Source organism: Trifolium pratense, linkage group LG6 (genome assembly GCF_020283565.1).
Source record: "Trifolium pratense cultivar HEN17-A07 linkage group LG6, ARS_RC_1.1, whole genome shotgun sequence".
NCBI lineage: Eukaryota > Viridiplantae > Streptophyta > Magnoliopsida > Fabales > Fabaceae > Trifolium > Trifolium pratense.
In genome coordinates, this window is record NC_060064.1 from 38,340,698 (window position 1) to 38,361,700 (window position 21,003).

General features: G+C 33.1%; 1 protein-coding gene across 1 annotated transcript; it reads left to right on the forward strand.

Moving 5' to 3' along the window:
- Positions 1-627: 627 nt before the first annotated feature.
- On the forward strand, positions 628-4,320 carry LOC123891606 (tRNA (guanine-N(7)-)-methyltransferase non-catalytic subunit wdr4). The gene is made up of 9 exons (XM_045941511.1): positions 628-841; positions 910-1,249; positions 1,344-1,400; positions 1,512-1,582; positions 2,263-2,341; positions 2,442-2,501; positions 2,707-2,810; positions 2,899-2,959; positions 3,180-4,320. Exons 1-9 carry the CDS (start codon positions 714-716, stop codon positions 3,549-3,551), a joined length of 1,272 nt encoding a protein of 423 aa, XP_045797467.1. The 5' UTR covers positions 628-713; the 3' UTR covers positions 3,552-4,320.
- The last annotated feature ends 16,683 nt before the right edge of the window (positions 4,321-21,003 follow it).

Here is a 21,003-nt window from a genome sequence, read left to right on the forward strand (position 1 = left end):
GATATTGAACTCTGTGTGTTTGATCTGTTAAAAAACAGAGAATTAGACTGAACAACTATTGTTGTACCCTGTTTGATTAAGAAACTGGTTATGACAAAATAGGTAGCAAGGGAAAAACAAAAACAAGAATTTTTGTCTCTCATAGAACCACATGACAACTTTTTATCCACAGTATAACTATAAAAATATGAAAGTACTCATTTTATATTCGAATATAAAAAATATTATCGGCTATCTCTCCCCGATACAATTTTGTTATGTCTTGTACTATCTTATTATGTCATATGCTGTTATCGTCACTTCAGCAACACGTAAAAAATAAAAGAGTAAGAAAGTATTTGCTATTTTGCAAATCAAACACACATCTTTTTATATATTTATGAATTTTTTATTGCCACTAGCGATAACAATGTTAAGGAAGGATCTATGGGGCATAGAAAGTGAAAGTTAGTTAGGAGTATTATTATTATTTTTTGTAATAAACATATTATTAATTTATTTATTTTTTGGTAAGGGAAACATATCATTAATTTGATGATTAATAAAATGAAAATATTTTTTAATTTAATTAATTAAAATTAATTAATTAGAGATGCAGCAAGTAACTAGCAAGTAGTAAACGAGAGAGACTGCGAAGAAAGACAAGGTAATATTTGTAGCAACGAAGTAAAGCGCCAAACCCTAAAACAGAGAGTTAGTTTCAAATAGCGAAAATGGACGAAGAAGTTACAACTGAAAGCAGAAAAGAAACCGAAGTAGCACCAGCCCTAATCGCCGTCCACCCAACCGGCCACCACATCGCCGTAGCAGTCGGACCGGAGCTCCGCATCTTCAACCTCCTGTAAGCTTACCTTATCCCATCTTCTCCACTCTCCACAATTTCAATTTCCATTCTCACCATTTCTACAGTAACAATTCTGCAGTTTCTTTACACGACGATTCCATCTCCGGTGACAATCACTTCCATAAAGATAATATCAGAGCAATTCGATTCGGTGCTAAAGGAAAACTATTCGTATCCGCTGGTGATGATAAAACCCTAAAAATTTGGTCAGCGGAATCTTGGCATTGTATTTTGACAGTTTCGTCGGAGAAGAGAGTTACTGCTGTTGCTATAAGCAACGACGGTTTGTATGTGTGTTTTGCTGATAAATTTGGACTTGTTTGGGTTGTGGATCTTAATCAAACTTCAATTGATAAGAAACCGATGCCGCTTCTTTCGCATTATTGTAGTATTATCACTAGTTTGGTTAGTAGATAGATACTTGTGTGTTTGTTTCTGTTTTTCTTTTAATTTCTTATTTTGTGGTTCATTGTTTTGAATTTGAGTGTTTTTTTTGCAGGAATTTTCGCCGGATAATCGGTTTATTATCAGTGCTGATAGGGATTTTAAAATTCGTGTAAGCTATGATATCTATTGTGATAATGAGTAGTTTGTAAACTTTGTAATTTGATTCTGTTTTTTCTTTGTTTGTGTTTATAATTATGTTCATGATGATATAATATTACAGGTTACTAATTTTCCCAAGAATCCTTTAAATGGAGCTCACGAGATACAGAGTTTTTGTCTTGGTCATACAGAGTGAGACTTGCTTTTTTTTAATCTTATATATGTGTATGCATATGTTTTACCTATGTATAGTAAACAAAATTAAGTATGAACATCATTTATAAAAGATATAAATTGAGAACTTGTTAAGTATGTTAAAAGAACTTGTTAAGTATGACATTTTCCATTATAGGACACATCATACTATTTGAACACTTTGTTTATAAAAAAAGAGATTCTAAAACATGATGATGAATTAGTGAACTATGTCTTTCACTTAAAATAAGTGAATATCTTGCTACCAGACATATCTCTTTTAATGACTAGCTGAATGGAAGTGTTGACTATGTATTAGAGTCTTGTCTGAGCTGTGTCCTCAATATGTCGTAGCCCGGAAAAAATATTTTATACTTTGGCACTGGCACATTGTTTTGTACGATTGTCAGACACCAATATATTCTCGATGCTCGAATACGCCTTCAACTTAAAGAGTCAGCTATAGTTTTATTCTTGCATTTGAGTGTGATTTATTTCAAATGGTTATGTTTGGATCATATTAGAATTTTTCAATTCCAGATATTGTCAGTGAGATTGTTTTCCTACTTTCACCCTAATACAAATGAGTGAATATCACATGGTTTTTTTTATAAAAGATAAGTGTAAGTTGTCTTCTTGTTTGTAGATTTTTTTATGTATCCAATATCTGTTTGCAGGTTTGTTTCCTGCCTTGCCTTCGTTCCTGCTCAGGAAAGCCCTCACAGTCTTCTACTATCTGGAAGTGGTGATTCCACAGTTAGTGATTCCTTAAACATTTCTTGATGACTCAGGCATCCTGTTTATTTTCTCTACAATTCTGTTTTAAAGTGAGAGTGACATATATTTCCTTCTGTAGGTCCGATTGTGGGATATCTCCTCTGGAGCACTCCTAGATACTTGTGAGGTTGCAGTTAAGGTATATTTATATTTCTCAGAGGCTAAAGTAGTTTGTATAGCTTCTCCACTTCATTCGTAGTGCTTTTTTGGAAATTATTACCGGACTAGTTAATACTTGTTATTATAAAATAAATTCTAGTGATTTCAACCAAGCTGATATTTCTCGTTCTCTTGTTGTTGCACTTGGTGTTCACTTTATCGTTCTTCGTCTTCTGTTTCCAAAGGCAGGGCTTTTAGAGTCCAATGACAACACAGAAGAGCATGGCCATGCTGTTACTGATTTATGTACCACCCTGGATGGTTTGCTTGTTGCTGTGGCCATTCAGAGGCAAGTCTCTTGCTACTGTATTCTGTCATATTTCTCTTAAGGAGAATTAAGTATAGTTTATTGACAAGTTTATTTGATATTAATGTAGCTTGCGAGGAATTGTGTTGTTGAGTTACAATGTTTCTGCACAAACACTTTCTGTAGCCAAGGTAATGTCTGTGACATCACGTGATTGAGATGATCATTGACGTTAATAATTATTTCTATTTATTTGTCTCTTTTATTTCTAGACTAGGTATCTATATTTAATTGTGTGAAGTTGGATTTCTCCGTATGCGTTGTTATTATGAAGCATAGCTAGATTGAAATATTGGTTTAGAAAATATTTGTTTCTAAAGGAAGAAATTTATACCAACGGCAAAATTGCAGGTTGTTTCTATTGCAGGAGACACCTTTGTCCCTACCTGCCTGGCGAACAGCCCGCCTACAAGGGAATTGTGGATGGTTACAGGTGTCTCCAGTTTACCTGGTTATGATTACCCCTCTTTGGCTCGTGTTCTAGTAATTTCTGGTATTGATGCTGACCAAGAGCCAGTTGTTCTGGGAGACGATAAGATACCTGGGGGAGTAAAGCTGCTAGAAACGTTACAAGGAACTGCAGCTGTTGACGACAATGCTTTTTCGGTAGCAGCTGAAGCTGTCAAAGCAGCAATGTGTAACCTATTGATAAAAAAGCAATACCCTTTCGAGAATAGAGAATATAGAAAGAAAACCAGAAATGACAGAAAACTCAAAGAATAGCAATATGCCATCAAATTTTGTTTTTATTAATTTATGTAGCAGCTTAGCGTAGTTTCCTTGATTAGAAATTCTTAAACACTATATATTCTAGACTTCTTTTGTTCTGTATTATTTATTTTCTGCTGAAAACCATATTTCTATTGCCATCAGTTTTGTGGCCAGCCTTTTTCAAATTGTCTGAAACATCTAGTAACTATTGTTCATGATTTTATGTAGTGTGGTGCAGTAGAATTACATTTCCTATGCCGTGACATCTATAACCATTTCTAATTTGTGTGACAACTTAATTGAACCTCAATGCTAAGCTGAATGCACTGGTAATCATATGGAGTTTCTTCTGGTTGAGGGATGGCTAACGTTCTATTTTTTGAGTGACTGGCCTCGATTGCTCAGACGTGGGAGCAGCCCTCCGCTTTTCCGGATTTTAGGGCCAGCATGTTTCATTGTCGTGACTAGGAAATTACGTATGTATAGAAAGAAAGATTGTCTCAATATAGTCATGGGCTATGCTTGTTAACATGTCGGTTTATGCTACTTGGGTTGGGCCCATCCAAGAATTACCTTCTATTGCCAGCCTCCAACTCTTCCATTTTTAGCTCTAAAGCATGTAATGAATGCATTACAATATTCAAAAAATTGCTAGCAATAAAATTTAGTCAAATATGAAATGTACACAATCTGTATTTGGTACTAGTTTTTAGATTCATTATCATTGTGATGTGTATGTACTGTATGATTTAATTCATGGGCAATTTTCTTTTGTTGACAATGTGTAGCAAAGTTTAAATCAACGAGCAGGTGAATCCAAAATAAAATGGGCAATTTTTCTTTTGTTAACTAATCAAGAGTGCTTTAAAGATTAACGTGCAAAGTTATATATATATATATATATATATATATATATATATATATATATATATATATATATATATATATATATATATATATATATATATATATATATATATATATATATATATTTAATATTGATTTAATTCAAATTTTATTTTAGGACAACAGTGATATAACTAAAACAAAACAAAAAATAATAACAACTAATTCTAATAAGTAGGATTAAAGTTCATCCTCTTCTGACGGCATGAAATCTCTTCTTCGATACGCGCAGTCAGCCTTCCTACATCAGTTGCCTTCCTCAACTATTGGATTTAAAGATCTATGCGCAGAGGTAGTGATATAGTTGTTCGAGATAGAGAAATATTTCTGATAGTCCAATAACCAAGTATGTATCTCATCTCATAAATATTAAGGAAGAAATCTATACCACTCATTTGAATCAACTAAACTTGCCAAAATTATTAAAAATTAATTGAATAACTAAGATATTCACAAAATACCCACTAGTTAATTGTGTGTTAAGTGAATATATAACCTTTTTCTTACTCAATATAACTTGTAGAATATGACAATAATTATTTTCATGATGATATAGCTACCAACATTGGCAGATACGATCTATTAATTGTTTAATTAGGTCGTCTCAATCTTTAACCACTCTCGTAGGACCATGTTGTACATTCATGTAGAATTGGATGGTAGAAGGATAATCCTATTCAGATATATATAGAATGCAGGATTGGATAACTCAACCTGTTTAACATTAAATGATCAACTTTAGATTATATGTTAGTGTCTAATATATATAAAAAAAAAATCTTTATTTATGTTGAGGTGATTTTTCACCGTGACTTTTACAAACATGACACACGTAACCAAACATGGGTTTAGTATTTTTAAGTGTGGATATAATGGTTGTGTTGACGGAGAAGAACTTCGTTGAATAATTGTTTGTAAGTGGTAGATGGAGAGTATGTGGCTTATGACTTGAAGAACAAAATGAGACAATCATGAACGGAGTAAAGAGCAACGAGACATGACATGATGATAAGTTGCGTGTAATAGTCTGACTCTGACTCTATGCTCACCTTAATCTAAGGATATACACATAAATAAACGGACGTATATATACGTGTGTACAAGTCAGCAAAGATATTTGCACAAATATACACTCAGCACTGTGTTAGACTTGGTGATTTTTGTGTTAGATATTTTGTTTGGAGATGATAGTTGAGTTTTATTTTAATATATTGTCTTTGTAATCTAATCTATATAAGAAAAGTTGACTGTTCTGAAAAACTCTCTATTGCCCTTACTTAAAATGTTGTCATGTGTTCAAAGTAAGAGCAATTGGTGTCCACAAAATTGATAACTAAACTAAAAGTACACTACTAACTAAGTCATCTAAGTCATATCATATTTTGTAAGAAGAAAGGAAATGTATCATTAAGATTGAACCAAACCATTTAAGCCATATGACATTTTGTGAGTAGAAAGGAAATATATCATTGAGATTGGACCAGGTCATATAAGTCAACCACATGAAAAAAAAACTCTTCAAGTTACAAATAAACCATATGACACTGGTTTTAACTCTTTCCTTCTTCCAATTTTGGTTCTCAATATATGACACCGAATTTTAAATTCATTTTTTTTTTCCTCTCTTCACTTATTCAAAATTCTATTAAATCTTCTACATAAATTTTCATATCATTTCCTCTTTCCTCACATTTTTTTCTGTATTCATTATTTCTTTCTCTACTCATGTTAAACTACATTTTTTTTCTAATAGTTCGATTATGTAATTTAAAGATATTTTTTTTCTATCTAACAAACAACAACATGAAGAACTTCATCACAACCAAATTACATCAAGATCATGCGGTATGCAAAAAAAACTTTCATAATTCTTTTTCAAATTAACATCCAAACAGTAAACATAAATGACATACAAGATCTTTTGAATAAAAAATATACCAGAACCAAAATAAATAAATTAAATTAACCCAAGAAAACACAAAAAAAGTAGTTATAACTACTTCCAAAGAAATTTATTCATCAAAATTGTACTTTATAAAATAATATAAAGATCTAAAAAAATCCAAATTGAAAGATGTGAGTTTATGAATAAATATTTGAAAGAAGAAGTTGGAAAAATGAAAGGAAGGAGCCGCTGTTAATAAAATGGAAGAGGAAAAGAGAATAAATTTAGGGTTTGAGATAAACTAATGATAAGAGGTTTGAGCTGGGTCAAGTTATTTGGGCATGAACTAAAAAAATATGGGTTTGAATTTTAACAAAAATGACATTGGATATATGAAAAAAAAGTCAATATTTTTTTTTATTTACAAATATAATCCGTAAAAACAACCGGTATTTAAAATATTTTTTAAAATTTGACCATTCTTACTAATATAATTTTTACCATCATATATGAGACAAATTATCACCGATAAAAATTTAAAAATAATATTATATGTGTGACAAGTTCTTACTAATAAAAATTTCAAAAAAACTATTTTACACGGCTAACATATAAATTTTAACTATCATATACGAGACAAATTATTACCGATAAACATTTCAAATAATTATCATATGTGAGACAAGTTCTAACTAATAATTTTTTTTTTAAAAAAAAAACTATTTTACACGGGGTTAATTCTAATATATAAATTTTAACTGATAAAAAATTCAAAATAATTATCATATGTGACACAAGTTTTTACTAATAAAAATTTCAAAAAATACGCGGGGTAAATTCTAACTCATATATAAATTTTAACTATCACATACGGGATAAATTTTCACCGATAAAAAATTCAAAATAATTATCATATGTGACACAAGTTCTTACTAATAAAAATTTCAAAAAATACACGGGGTAAACTCTAATTAATATATAAATTTTAACTATCATATACAGTATAAATTATCACTGATTAAAAATGCAAAATAATTATCATATGTGAGACAAGTTTTTACTAATAAATTTTTTTAAAAAACTATTTTACACGAGATAAATTCTAACTGGTATATAAATATGTTCCATGTAATTGTTTTTTTCAATTTAAATATTTATAATTACAACCAATTTTAATTACTAAACTATAACTTAAAAAATATATCGTCGTAACGTTACGACTCGTGCGATAGCACGAGTCTATTACTAGTGATATCCTATAAGAGTATTAAAAATGTTATTGATCAGTTAATTTTATTTAAGAAATTTACATTGTAATGTTTTTTAATCATAATATTACAAAATCTCTATTATTATTATTATCGTTGTTGTTGTTTTGTTAAATTTAATTTTTTTTTCCTGCGTAAATGTTTTCCTCTTCCTCTCTATTGTTGTGTATTTATGGGGCATTTAAATTAATTTATTTTTAAATTTATAAAAACAAATAAATAAATTTTTACATTAATTTATAAATTTTTATTAACAAAAATTCAATCTTCATAAATTATCTGGACAAACTTATAATAATATATAAACTAGTTTAACATAAGCTATAAAATGATCCAATCCAAACATGTACTTAATCACAATAACATAGAAGTTTATTTTTTTTATCAATAGGAATATGGGAAAAAAAACACAGATTTCAAAAAATTAACCCTATTGCACCAATAAGATTAAGAAGAGTTGAAACCCACTTAGTCTAGTGATGTTGATTTGGGTCATTGGAATATGCTCCTCTCAAGGTCTCAGATTTGATTCCCCTTGGTGCTAATTTCGGTAGGCTAAGTCCATACAGAGCAAAAAAACTCTGGCTTTAAATGGAATCCTCGCAAGTAGGCGGTGGAATTGGTCCTATTGGATTAGTCGATCCTAGGGACGGATACCAAGTTGTTTTTTTTTTTAAAAAAAAAGATTAAGAAGAGTTTTTTTATCAAAAATAAGGAAGACTAGAATAAGGAATATTTCGTAAAATAAAAAATAAAAATAAAGAATGCCAACACTTTTTTCGGTGCTAAAGATGAAAACAAAACAAACTACAACGCCAACTTTGGCTTAACATCCAAACAATCCTTGAGCAAAAGCGAGCCCATCAATGGAGGCATAGTGCCCCAAATCTTCCAGCATAAGCAATGTGGCACACCATACTTAGCAAGAAAATCTGCACACATTGGTGGCTCTACAAGTGCACAGAATCGCAACCAAGTAATAAAGTGATAAATTATCGTTCTCTACAGGGATTATGCCAAAATTACTAGTTTCGCTTAGGAATTTAGATAGTTTTGCATTCACTTTTTGTTTAGAGATAGTTGTGCGGGTAAAAGAAAATTACAGGAAAATAAATGATTATAAAAGTAAAATGGTGTGTGTGTGTCCACACGGGGTGGTTAAGCGTTTTCGAATCCCTCCCTTACTCATGTTTGGTGGTTAATTTCCTTTGTTCCCTTCTATTAGGATTAGCCTTATAAAATAGGTATTCTTTGCCTATTTCTATTACAAACTGGTTAGAGCCTAGTTTAGGTTGCCTTTACTCTGCTTATATGTATCCTGCCCTAGTCGGTTCCACTTTTTTGTTGTAAACTTAGGTATTCTTACCTGTAAGGCCCAATGGTGTCGCAAGCTGTCATGTGTGCCTAAACTAGTCCTAACTCTAACTTCAGGTATAAAATTTATCGTTCTTGACTTAGCTTTAATCATACACTAAAACCGCAGATACTGAATTTAATGGTCTCATATAAGTTCTAGCGTACCGTCCTTCGGTCGGGACAATTAGTTTCGTTTCCTATCCGATATCCACTAATTTCCTTAGAGTTTATTCTAATGTGATCAGTATTAAAATAAAGAATAAAAACCGGATAATAAAAGAGTTTATATAAGAACAATTGAATTTAAACCCAAATTATACAAAACCAAGCTTTCGTAAGGGAGTTCATCGACTTCACCTAACCTAGGAAAAATAAATTACAAAGACAAAAGAAAATAACTTTATTGGCCTTAGAGTTTCTTGGCCTCCTTGCCTCCTCCTTATAGTTCTCCTAACTCTATAGTCAATATTGAACATGTTCTGATATTTCTGAATGTTTCTGAATGAATAATAGTGAAGGAGGAAGACTCTATTTATAGTTTTTCATAGGGATGACAATGGGTAGGGTATGCGTAGGGTACTATAGACCCATCTCCATACCTGCAGTTTGAAAAAATACACGTACCCATCCCCATACTCTATGGGTACCTAGGTACTCATACCCATACCCGTTACCCGCAATTTTACTAAAAATAAATTGATCAATTATAAAATATCATATTGTTTTAATATAATTAATTATTTTTTAAAGATTTTAATGTTGACTCATCAAAATTATAAACAAAAATTTTACTAACCTCATTGTAAAATTCATTTCTTTGTTGACATATTCACGTTGTGTTTGTATTATGTTATGAATAAACTTTTTTATTAAAAATGTGTAATAATTTAATAGTGTTGTATTTTTAAAAATTGATATACATATGTAATTATATAATAATATATATAAAATAAATAAATATATATTATGCGGGTATGGGGCGGGATGGGTACTAAGGTACCCGTACCCGCACCCATACCCGTTCATTTTTGCGGGTAATTACCCATGTCCGTGCCCCTACCCAAAATGCGGGTTTTTACCCTACCCGTTATGGGTATTTTTTGCAGGTGCCCATTAGGTATGAGTCAAATTGTCATCCCTAGTTTTTCAGCTGGGTTTGGGCTTTTTCTGCGCGTCCATCGCACCCATCGTGGCCACGATGGCGTGTAATTTTGCCTCATCGTGGCCACGATGGATCATATCGTGGTACGATGGAAGATTTTCTATAGATTTTCTGCTTTCTTCAACCGCCTTTCATCGTGCCACGATGACAAGTCATCGTGGTACGATGGGAAAGATTTGTTGCAGATTTTCTTCAATTTAAACCGCATTCTCATCGCGCCACGCTGGATCTCATCGTAGGTACGATGGATTGCGCTGTTTATTACGTTTTTGCCCTTTTTGCTACTTTTTCCACTTTTCTTGCTTCTGGGCCAAGTAACTTCACTTTTCCAAGTATTTGCTTGCTTTTGAGCTTCAGTTGCTATTAAAACTACCCTAAATTACTACTAAAAACATCATATAATTAACTGTCATCAACACATATTAGCTTTTCTAAAAGCATGACAAAACATGAACCGTCCAATCTCTTTCCATCAGAGCAACAATTGAATGCAAAGTCGGAGCATTGGCATGGAAATTATGTCTACTTGGATGAAGCAAAGCTCTTACAACATCAAGTGAGTGTCTCACATATGACTGTTCATGGTTCAATTCGGGCAACGAACTGAACCATAACAATGGTTCAAATAACCGAACCAAACCATTAAGGTTTATAGCAAAACTGAACCGAACTGTAATTATAGTTCTGTTAATCGGTTAACCGAACCGAACTATTAAGCACAACATAATTATAGTTATAGTTCAGTTAACCGGTTAACCGAACCGAACTGTTAAACACAATTAAAAAAAATGAATAAACAGTCTTGAGATTAATGGTTCAGTTATCCACAGTTCGGTTCGGTTATTTACGGTTCGGTTAACAGTTTGAGAACTATCTTGAGATTAATATTAATGATTTGGTTTGTAAACTTATAGTATGGTTCGGTTATTTCCGGTTCGGTTCGATACGGTTCGGCGGTTTGGTTCAGTTCGATACGGTTCGATTGTTCGAGAACAATCTCACATATAACACGTCTATATCCTAAATCCCAAACAAAAGTAGGACTTCTATAGACAGCTAAAACCTCAGCAAGCTAAGCATCACCATGAATCCACGACCTTCCAATTTTGAGAACTAGATCGAATTATACTGCTTGTTCCCATTAGAAATGTTGACCGGATGAAACTACCATCAAGATTCACTTTAATGCTGATTTGGGGAAACACTAGACATAGCAGATTAATTCGCACAAATATTTCCTTCATGACAGGGGCACCAATGGTGCATATAGGTAAGACATTGGGTAACAATCTTTCAAGAAAAGCAATACTAGTTAAGAGTTGGATCCACAAATAATAAAACTAAAACATTTTACCTTTGTGACCACAATATATAGTCGACTAAAACATTCAACAATGTGCATGAGTCTAAAGTCTAATTTATTATTTGAGAAAAACATAAACTATAAAAAAAAAATTAAATAGTCTTGTCTAACCGCTAGAAATTTCACTTTAAATAAAAAATTGAAGTGTTTAAAGTTTAAACATAACGCCTAGATATATATAATATAATATCTTTACTAATTGAAATAATTCCAAGGAGATATAATTTGCCAAGTTTGATGTTATAAAAATATACTTTTGTCTTATACATCCCAAATAGGCAAAAATAGACCTTTGAATAGTAATTAGAACGACACGTCTCATTTAATAGGGTCCACTTATGGGACTTAGAGATAATAAAAAGAAGACAAATAGGTCTCACTAGGGGGTCCCATGCCACGAAGACAATCAATACGAATGGTCTACATCTTACATCCGTCCTAAAATAAATGGCTTGTTTGACCACAATTAGACATGATAATAAAACTCATATTTACTGGTACCCGCCCAAATCATACCCATTTTGACGGAAAAAATCCAAGTTGACTGGGTTTGAGTTCGAGTTTGGGTTTTGCTCGATTTCAAAAGATGGGGTTGGGACGGGTATAGGTATATTGATATCCACCCCGAACCTGCCCCACTTATACTAAAAATTAGATTTTACCTCTTTTAAATTAGAAAAACTTAAACAATCTCTTAAATTACATTCATATGTATATTTTTTATTTTTAATTTGAGTATTAAACAAACAATTTTCTCTATTTTTTTTTTATTTAAAAAATTATTGTTGAGAGAAAATAATTTTGCACATTTAATTTTTTTTAATAAAAAAATACTAAAACACAATCTAAATTCACGTGGAAAGAGGCGTAATGGGGATACCCGAAACCCGTCGGGATACCCGATCCCCGTTAGGTATGGGTTTGAGGGTATACTTTTTATCCCCGTTCGAATTTGGGATGAGTTTGGGGAAACCCGGACTTTATGGGTTTGGGTTTGGGGCGGACAAAATCCGTCCCCGCCCCATTGCCATGCCTAACCACAATTATATTTGTCAATGCACATATTTAATCGTTAGTATCTTTAACTATGTATTATTAAAAATTATAAAAGTTGTATACTTTGAAAATACTCATTGAGACAAATCAAACAACATCTCATATGCTAATATTTGCATGTATATATTAGTAGAAAAATAAGATCAAAGGAGATCATATGAATAGTATCCTAAGTCAAAATTAGGTCATTTATTTTGGGATGGAGGGAGTATTTTTTTAAAGAAAAAATTTATTCTCCATATTAGTTATTGGCCACATGAGTCTTATGCACTCTAATTTATAATATTCTATCATTATCAATATAATTTTAACTCTATTTTTCTTTAAATTTCTTTATCAGTCATTTCTATCATAAATTGTCGTTTATCAAAGAGTGATAAATATCTAAAAAATAACAATTTTTTCCAAATTACAATTCTTTTTCTTTTATAAATGATTAGTGGTTTGTTGTCTTGATGTTTTTATTTATGTGTAATTATTTTTAATATATATTGAATCTAAATTCACCTAAAAAATCGGAATTTTAATGTTGTTTTAATTAATTCAAATTAAAAATAACTTTTACAAGACCCAGGAAAAGCATATGCTTATAATCTTTTTTGTTATTAAAAAAATTGACTTCATAGAAACCATCATGAATTGATCAACCGGTTAGGGTATTGTATCCTTTAATTAGGTGGTCAAATGTTCAATTCCCAACTCTTGTTAGAGAAAACTACATTGTATATTTCACAAGATTCCCTGTTAAAGATTAGTCATGGCTAATAACAGTGAAAAACTTTTTACATATATTTTGATAACCTAACGAAAAAACCATCATGCATATCAATGATTTGTATTGCACCATGTTCAGCTTTGTTGAAGCTTATTTTTGAAAGGGACTGACCAAGTGTTGATTTCATCGTTTGTGAGCTTGCTATGTAGTTTGTTGAGTAATCAGTTAATTTAGTTCCTAAACTATCACTCTCTCACCAACTTAATCCCTAAACTATTAAAATCAATTAAAAGGTCCATAATCTATTTTTCATCCGTCAATTTAGTCCCTAAACTATCACTCTCTCACCAACTTAGTCCTCAAACTATTAAAAACAACTAAAAGGTCCTTAAACTATATTCACATCCTTCAATTTAGTCCCTCATAAACATCATTTTATGATTCCTAACGAACCTGTTATAATATCTCCAAGACACTTCTTAACACACTGGCATAGATGAAAAAAAACTAGCTCCTACTAGTATTACCAATAAACTTCAAACGGATAAAACAAAATCACAAACCCTTATAAAATCACAAACCAATTTATTTAGTTGTTTTTAATAATTTAGGGATTAAGTTGGTGAGAGAGTGATAGTTTAGGGACTAAATTGACGGATGAAAAATAGATTAGGGACCTTTTAGTTGTTTTTAATAGTTTAGGGACTAAGTTGGTGAGAGATTGATAGTTTAGGGACTAAATTGACGGATAGAAAATATATTAGGGACCTTTTAGTTATTTTTAATAGTTTAGGGACTAAGTTGGTGAGAGGATGATAGTTTAAGGACTAAATTCTTCACCATCTATCTAACTTGCATATTGAGATTCATTGAGACCAAGTGTTTTTTTTTTTAACTATTACTTTAAATTTTGACTTCTTTTTTTCTTTTCAAATAAAATAATTCAATATTCGGCACTAATCTGATCGACAACAATTTCCACATTCACTAGCTAGCATGATATACGACCCTTTCCATTATTATTATTATTAGTCAATATATTTCTTAATCCACATTGAGTAAATCTATACAATCATCATCTACTCTCTTCATAGCTAATGTTCTTTGGTCCTTTTAACTTTGTACTTTTGTCACAAAATTTTAATTTTTTTAAGAAACCAAAATACAATTAATTATATTTTATCATTTGCACCCTTACAAAAAATTAAAAGCTTCCATTAAATACATTTTTCTATCTTTTTTTTTTTATAATCAAAATATGAATATGAATTATAAGGAGTACAAGGTGTACTCAACCCTTACAATTCGATGAAACTCCATTATAAACTATGGAGACATTTTTCTATTTCTTAATGAGTAAGGGCAAAAATGACTTATAAAAAATGACTTATCAATAATCTACCTAAAAAAACTCTAAAATGACAAAAAAAATTGAGACCAAGGAATTATTAATGAATCGTGCACTAACTTAACGTGTGTTGATGTCTAGGTTGGTTGACCTAAATTTTAGTTTGAATGTCGTGCGATGTTTTCCTTATTTATGTAACCATTGACAGATATTTCTGAAATGAGAATTGCAATTTTTTCAAAGAAACAAATTCAAGTCGTTTCTTTAACGATAACATCTTGAATAACGTATGTGGTGGTGGTGGCTATAGCAAAAAGAGTAAGTTATAGCTCGAATAAGGTTTACAACTTTATAAAAGCAATGTCCCCCGAATAAGGTTTGACATTAAACTTATGATTTTGCACTTAGATATATTAGAAGAAAAATGGTTCTTAGATGAAGAATTTTGTAAAAGCAACGTTCCCCAAATATGGTTTAATTTTGTACTTTGGATTTTGCACTTAATAAAAATGATATAAATATAAAGGATCCGACGAAATGAACAATTCTCTTTAAGTGTAAAAAGTAAACAATCTTAGATATTTGTTAACAAATTAAAAGTATATACTCAGTATTATAGGTACACCATAACATATCATAAAGCAAAAATGTTATTCAAACACAAATATCAATAATAAGATTTGCCACAAAATTCTTTTCTGTCTATTTCATTCATCAACAGATCAATATATACACACAATATTATAGCCTAATGAAAAGCCAAAGAATGGTTACAAAACTGATTAAATTCCCGTCACTAATAATATATTAATCAAGGTAAAAGTAACAGCCCCTGAATATAAGCTACTGTCTCCTGATTGCACAATAATAATGTCTCATTAATAATCTCATCTCAATACCCTCCCTCAAGTCGGAGCATAAAGGTCTCGAATGCCCAACTTGCGAAGGACTGACTGAAATTGTGCTTTTCCCAAGGCTTTAGTAAAGATATCCGCTAGTTGTATCGTTGTAGGAACATATGAGGGACTGATAATACCTGCTGTAACCGCTTCTCGAACAAAACGACAATCGGCTTCAATATGCTTCGTTCTTTCATGAAACACCGGATTTTGAGCAATATGTAAAGCGGATTGACTATCACAATATAAACGCATCCCTTCTTGGTGACTAACTCCCAAATCACCAAGTAATTGTTTGAGCCATTTCAACTCACATGTAGTTGCTGCCATCGAGCGATACTCAGCTTCTGCAGAAGAACGTGACACAGTCGGTTGTTTTTTAGTTTTCCAAAACACCGGGGAAAGACCAAGTAATACCAACCACCCTGTCAAAGAACGCCTCGTAAGTGGACAACTAGCCCAATCCGAATCACACCATCCCTCTAATGTCAATTTAGAATCAGACCGAAGTAGAATGCCTTGGCCCGGATTTTTCTTCAAGTATCTAACAACCCTTAAGGCTGCCTCCCAATGTTCTATACGAGGTTCCTGCATAAACTGAGACAAAATGTGTACAGAATAAGCAAGATCAGGTCTGGTCACTGACAAATATATCAACCTCCCTATAAGTCTTCGATAAGATTCTGGATCCTTAAGCAATGCACCAGTTGCCAAGGCTAATTTGTGATGTTGTTCCATAGGAAAATCAGCAGGTTTAGCACCCAACATCCCTGTTTCATCAATAATCTCCAATGCATATTTTCTCTGGCAAAGATATATCCCCTCAGGATTGCGGGCTACTTCTAACCCCAAAAAATATTTTAAGACTCCTAAATCCTTCATATTAATGCATTTACATAAGTAAGCTTTAAAAAGATTCAGGGCTGCAATATCATTTCCTGCAATGATTAAATCATCCACATAGACCAACACATTGAGTTGTATTTCTCCCTTGTGCATTGTGAAAAGAGAGTAGTCTGAATAAGATTGAACAAATCCATAATGCTTTAGTGCTGCAGTTAGTTTAGCAAACCAACACCGTGAAGCTTGTTTCAAGCCATATAATGACTTTTTCAACCTGCAAACCAGATTTTGATTAGTATTTTTTTTTTTAGATAATGACTTTTTCAACCTGCAAACCAGATTTTGATTAGTATTTTTAAAACCCGGGGGTACTTTCATGTAGACTTCCTCATCCAAGTCGCCATGAAGAAATGCGTTGTGCACATCCATTTGATGAATTGCCCATTTTTTTATTGCCGCTACCGCCAGAAATGTACGAACAGTCACTATTTTTGCCACCGGAGCAAATGTCTCATCATAGTCTATTCCCTCTATTTGGTGATGTCCGAAAATCACGAGTCTCGCTTTCAATCGTTCTATGCTCCCATCTGAGTTGTGTTTTATTCTGTACACCCACTTACTTCCCAAAGCCTTCTTTCCGGGTGGTAGAGTCGTCAATACCCACGTGTCATTCTCTTCAAGGGCTCGTATCTCATTAGCCATTGCATCACACCAACTTGAATCCTTTATGGCTTCCTTAAAATTTTTAGGCTCTTTCCCTGTTGTTATAGCTGCAACAAAATTTCGATGTCTAGGAGAAAATCGTTCACAAGATATAAAGTAAGTAATAGGGTAAGGAGTACCTGAGGCATGTTGTTGGGCTGGTGAACATTCCGAGGACTTTACTTTTCGAATCGTATGAGTAACAAAATCCTTATATCTCGTCGAAGGAAATTTCTTTCTCATTCCTTTTCCCATCATTTCAACTGCAACACTATTTTCTTCCCTTGAAGCAACCACCTCTGGCTCCAAATTGTCCTCTTGCACTACCTCAACATCACGTCCATCAGCTGTGTGGGTGGACGCTGCCTTGTCACCCATACCAGCAACCATACTACTCACATTTTCTCCTTCATCTGCTGTCACAACATCCCCATCACAATTATTGTCTGCTGCCACAGCAGTCCCATTACAACTACCGTCACCAATTTCCAAAGGTACTGATACGCCACTCCTTCCTTGTGGGGAACCATAAGTTTCCCAACCAATATCATCATCAACATTCACAATATCATAACTAACAGGAGGAGTCATATGTGTTTTATCTTGTTGCACATCAAAGGGAAATTCATTTTCATAAAACTTCACATCTCTAGAAACAAAATATTCTTTTGATTCCAAATCATACAACTTCCACCCCTTTTTCCCATACGGGTACCCCACGAATATGCACTTGCGACTTCTACTTGTAAACTTATCCCCATCACGTCGTTGATTATGGGCATAACATAAGCAATCAAAAATTTTCATGTTGTCAAATTGAGGGGCTTTACCAAATAATTTTTCAAAAGGTGTCAAATAATTAAGTACACTAGACGGTGTTCGATTAATTAGATAGCATGCAGCTAACACACATTCTCCCCAAAATTGTATTGGTAAATGACCCTGAAATCTAAGTGCCCGTGCCACATTCATTATATGTTTTCGTTCTACTCTCCCATTTTGTTGAGGAGTACCGACACACGAAGTCTCAAACACAATGCCGTTCTCAAAAAAATAATCATGTAGGAAATTAAATTCGGTTCCATTATCACTTCGTACTTTCTTTATTTTCCTATCAAATTGTCGGTCAACAAACGCAACAAAATTCATAAACATAGTCTCAATCTCAGTTTTATTGCATAACAAGTAAACCCAAACTGCACGAGAATGATCGTCTACAATAGTTAAATAATATTGTGCCCTACATGATGAAAGAGTACGATAAGGTCCCCATAAATCAATGTGAACCAATTCAAACAAACTACTAGCATTATTCTCACTTAAAGGAAAGTTTTCCCTATGTTGCTTAGCACGTGGACAAACATCACATGCTCTTTTATTCTCTCTTCTACTAAACTGACTTACATTAGGAATGAACCTCATCACCTTTTCCGACGGATGACCCAAACGTTTATGCCACAAATCCATTGACGAATCCCCTGCTACTGTCAGTGCACACACCTTCGGAACACCTCAAAAAAAGTAAAGTCCATCAGCTCGTTCACCCGCTCCAATTAACTTCCTCGTCTTCCGGTCCTGTATTACACACAATGTATTAGTAATTTGAACGATACAGTTTGAGTCATCGATTAATTGTGTTACAGAAATCAAGTTGCAAGTTAATTGAGGCACAAAAAGGACATTGTCAAGGCGCAAACCACCGTCCAAGATCACACTGGCCTTGTCTTGTAGCAGTAGCATCTTTCCCGTTTGGCAGTCCCACGGGACAATTAGAAATATTTTTCACATTAATCATACAGTTTAAATTTCCTGTCACATGATTTGAGGCTCCCGTGTCAATAATTCAAGCATTATCGTTCTTACCGTGAAGACGGTCATTGGTATTCAGACTGTTCAAAGCATCAAGAATTTGCTGCCACTGTGTCGGGGTGATGCCTATTATACCTGCTGCCTCACTTGTTTTTGGTGGGGCATGAGACTGCCCACCCTTAGAAGCAGTGTTGCTGGTGCTTGCAGATGCCATATTGGCGCGTACATGAGTGTTGTGAGAGCTCCTACCACGCCCACCAGAACGGCCTGCTCCTCTCCCTTGTGTTGTTCTGCTACGACCAGACCTACGTCCACCTCGGGGACGATCTCCCCACCATTCCGGGAACCCATGGATTTGAAAACATGTGCTCTCGTCATGCCCTTCTCTGTTGCAGTGATTACAAAATTTGTCACGATTCACATGATTCAATGACTCTCCTCGCAGCAGTCTCTCATCATGCACAACTCGCTGATATGCTTGATCAATGTTTGGTAAAGGGTCTTGTGAAAGCAAATTTGAGCGAATCGTTGCATAATTCCCATCAAGACCAATCAGAAAATGATGAAGGTAATCTTCATTACGTGAATCAGTCACCTGTTTGTTGATATCACATGTACATCCTTCACATTTGCAGGTCGGCTTTTTGACATAGGTCACGAGCTCATCCCATATGCGAGATAGACGACCAAAGTAGACTGACACCTCCTCATTCTTGCCTTGCTTGCATTCTCCTAGAGATGTTTTTAATTGACATATGCGAGTCCCGTTAACAACGCAAAAATGTTGCTTCAGATGTGTCCACAATAATTGTGCATCATCATAATAAGAAAGAGTAGAGCGCAGTGATGGCTCGATGGTGTTGAGTAACCATGCCACGAGCATAGAATGCACTGCAGTCCAGTCCTCTAGTTTCTCAGGTGTTGTTGGTTTTGTAATTTTCCCTTCCACAAAACCATATTTTCTCTTTGCTTGCAATGAGGTTCGAATTGCCCTCACCCATTCATCATAATTTTGACCGCGCAATTGTATTGGCGTAATCACGTTGCCAGGATTGTCACTCGAGCCAAGAAAATAAGTCAAGTCGACCTTCTTCTCGCTCGGCTCACCGTTGTTGACCTTCTTCCCACTACTCTTAGCATTCTCATCATCACTAGCCATAATCTATTATGGTGTTTGATCTGTAAAATTTGTTTTAATTTTCCCTAGGATATTCCCTAGCTCTGTATACCATAATAAGATTTGCCACAAAATTCTTTTCTGTCTATTTCATTCATCAACAGATCAATATATACACACAATATTACAGCCTAATGAAAAGCCAAAGAATGGTTACAAAACTAATTAAATTCCCGTCACTAATAATATATTAATCAAGGTAAAAGTAACAGCCCCTGAATATAAGCTACTGTCTCCTGATTGCACAATAATAATGTCTCATTAATAATCTCATCTCAATAATCAAACAAATATACAACATTTATATACTTTTTTTTAAAAAAATATTTTTTGCATGTTTCGAATTGCGTGCTGTGAGGAAAAAAAGAGAATGTGTCGTATTTTTATCTATAAATTTATGTTGATATATCACTCCTCGTGGGGTATGCAATTTCTTTCAAAATCAATCCACCATATAATTATTATTCATAGTATTAATTTTTTGACCAATTATTCATAGTATCAATTAAACAACAACTTAACTACTAGATTCAAAGACATGGATATTCCAGACACTTCAATATAGTCATATTCAAATTTATAGTCTTATGCAATTTGGACCATTTAATGGTAAATGCGTAATAAAAAAAATAGATGGTAAATGTTGATCCTTGACTCTTGTTTTTGTAAAATAGTCTAATACCTTGTAATTCACCTCTTAAGGTATATAAGTGATAAATTTTGTGTTTGAACTCTGACACTACATATAAAATAAAATATCACTATCAATTGAGCTATATGTTCATGAGAATTTCATCTTTGACTTCTACATACGAAAAAAATTAGATCACAAAGGAGAATTCACTTTATGTGCACAAAAAATGTAAAATTCTCTGACGATACCAAAATAAATTAATAAAATTAAAGTAAACAACACCTTAAATTGATTTCGTCAAGAAACAAAAAACACCTTGAATTGATGTTATTATAATAATA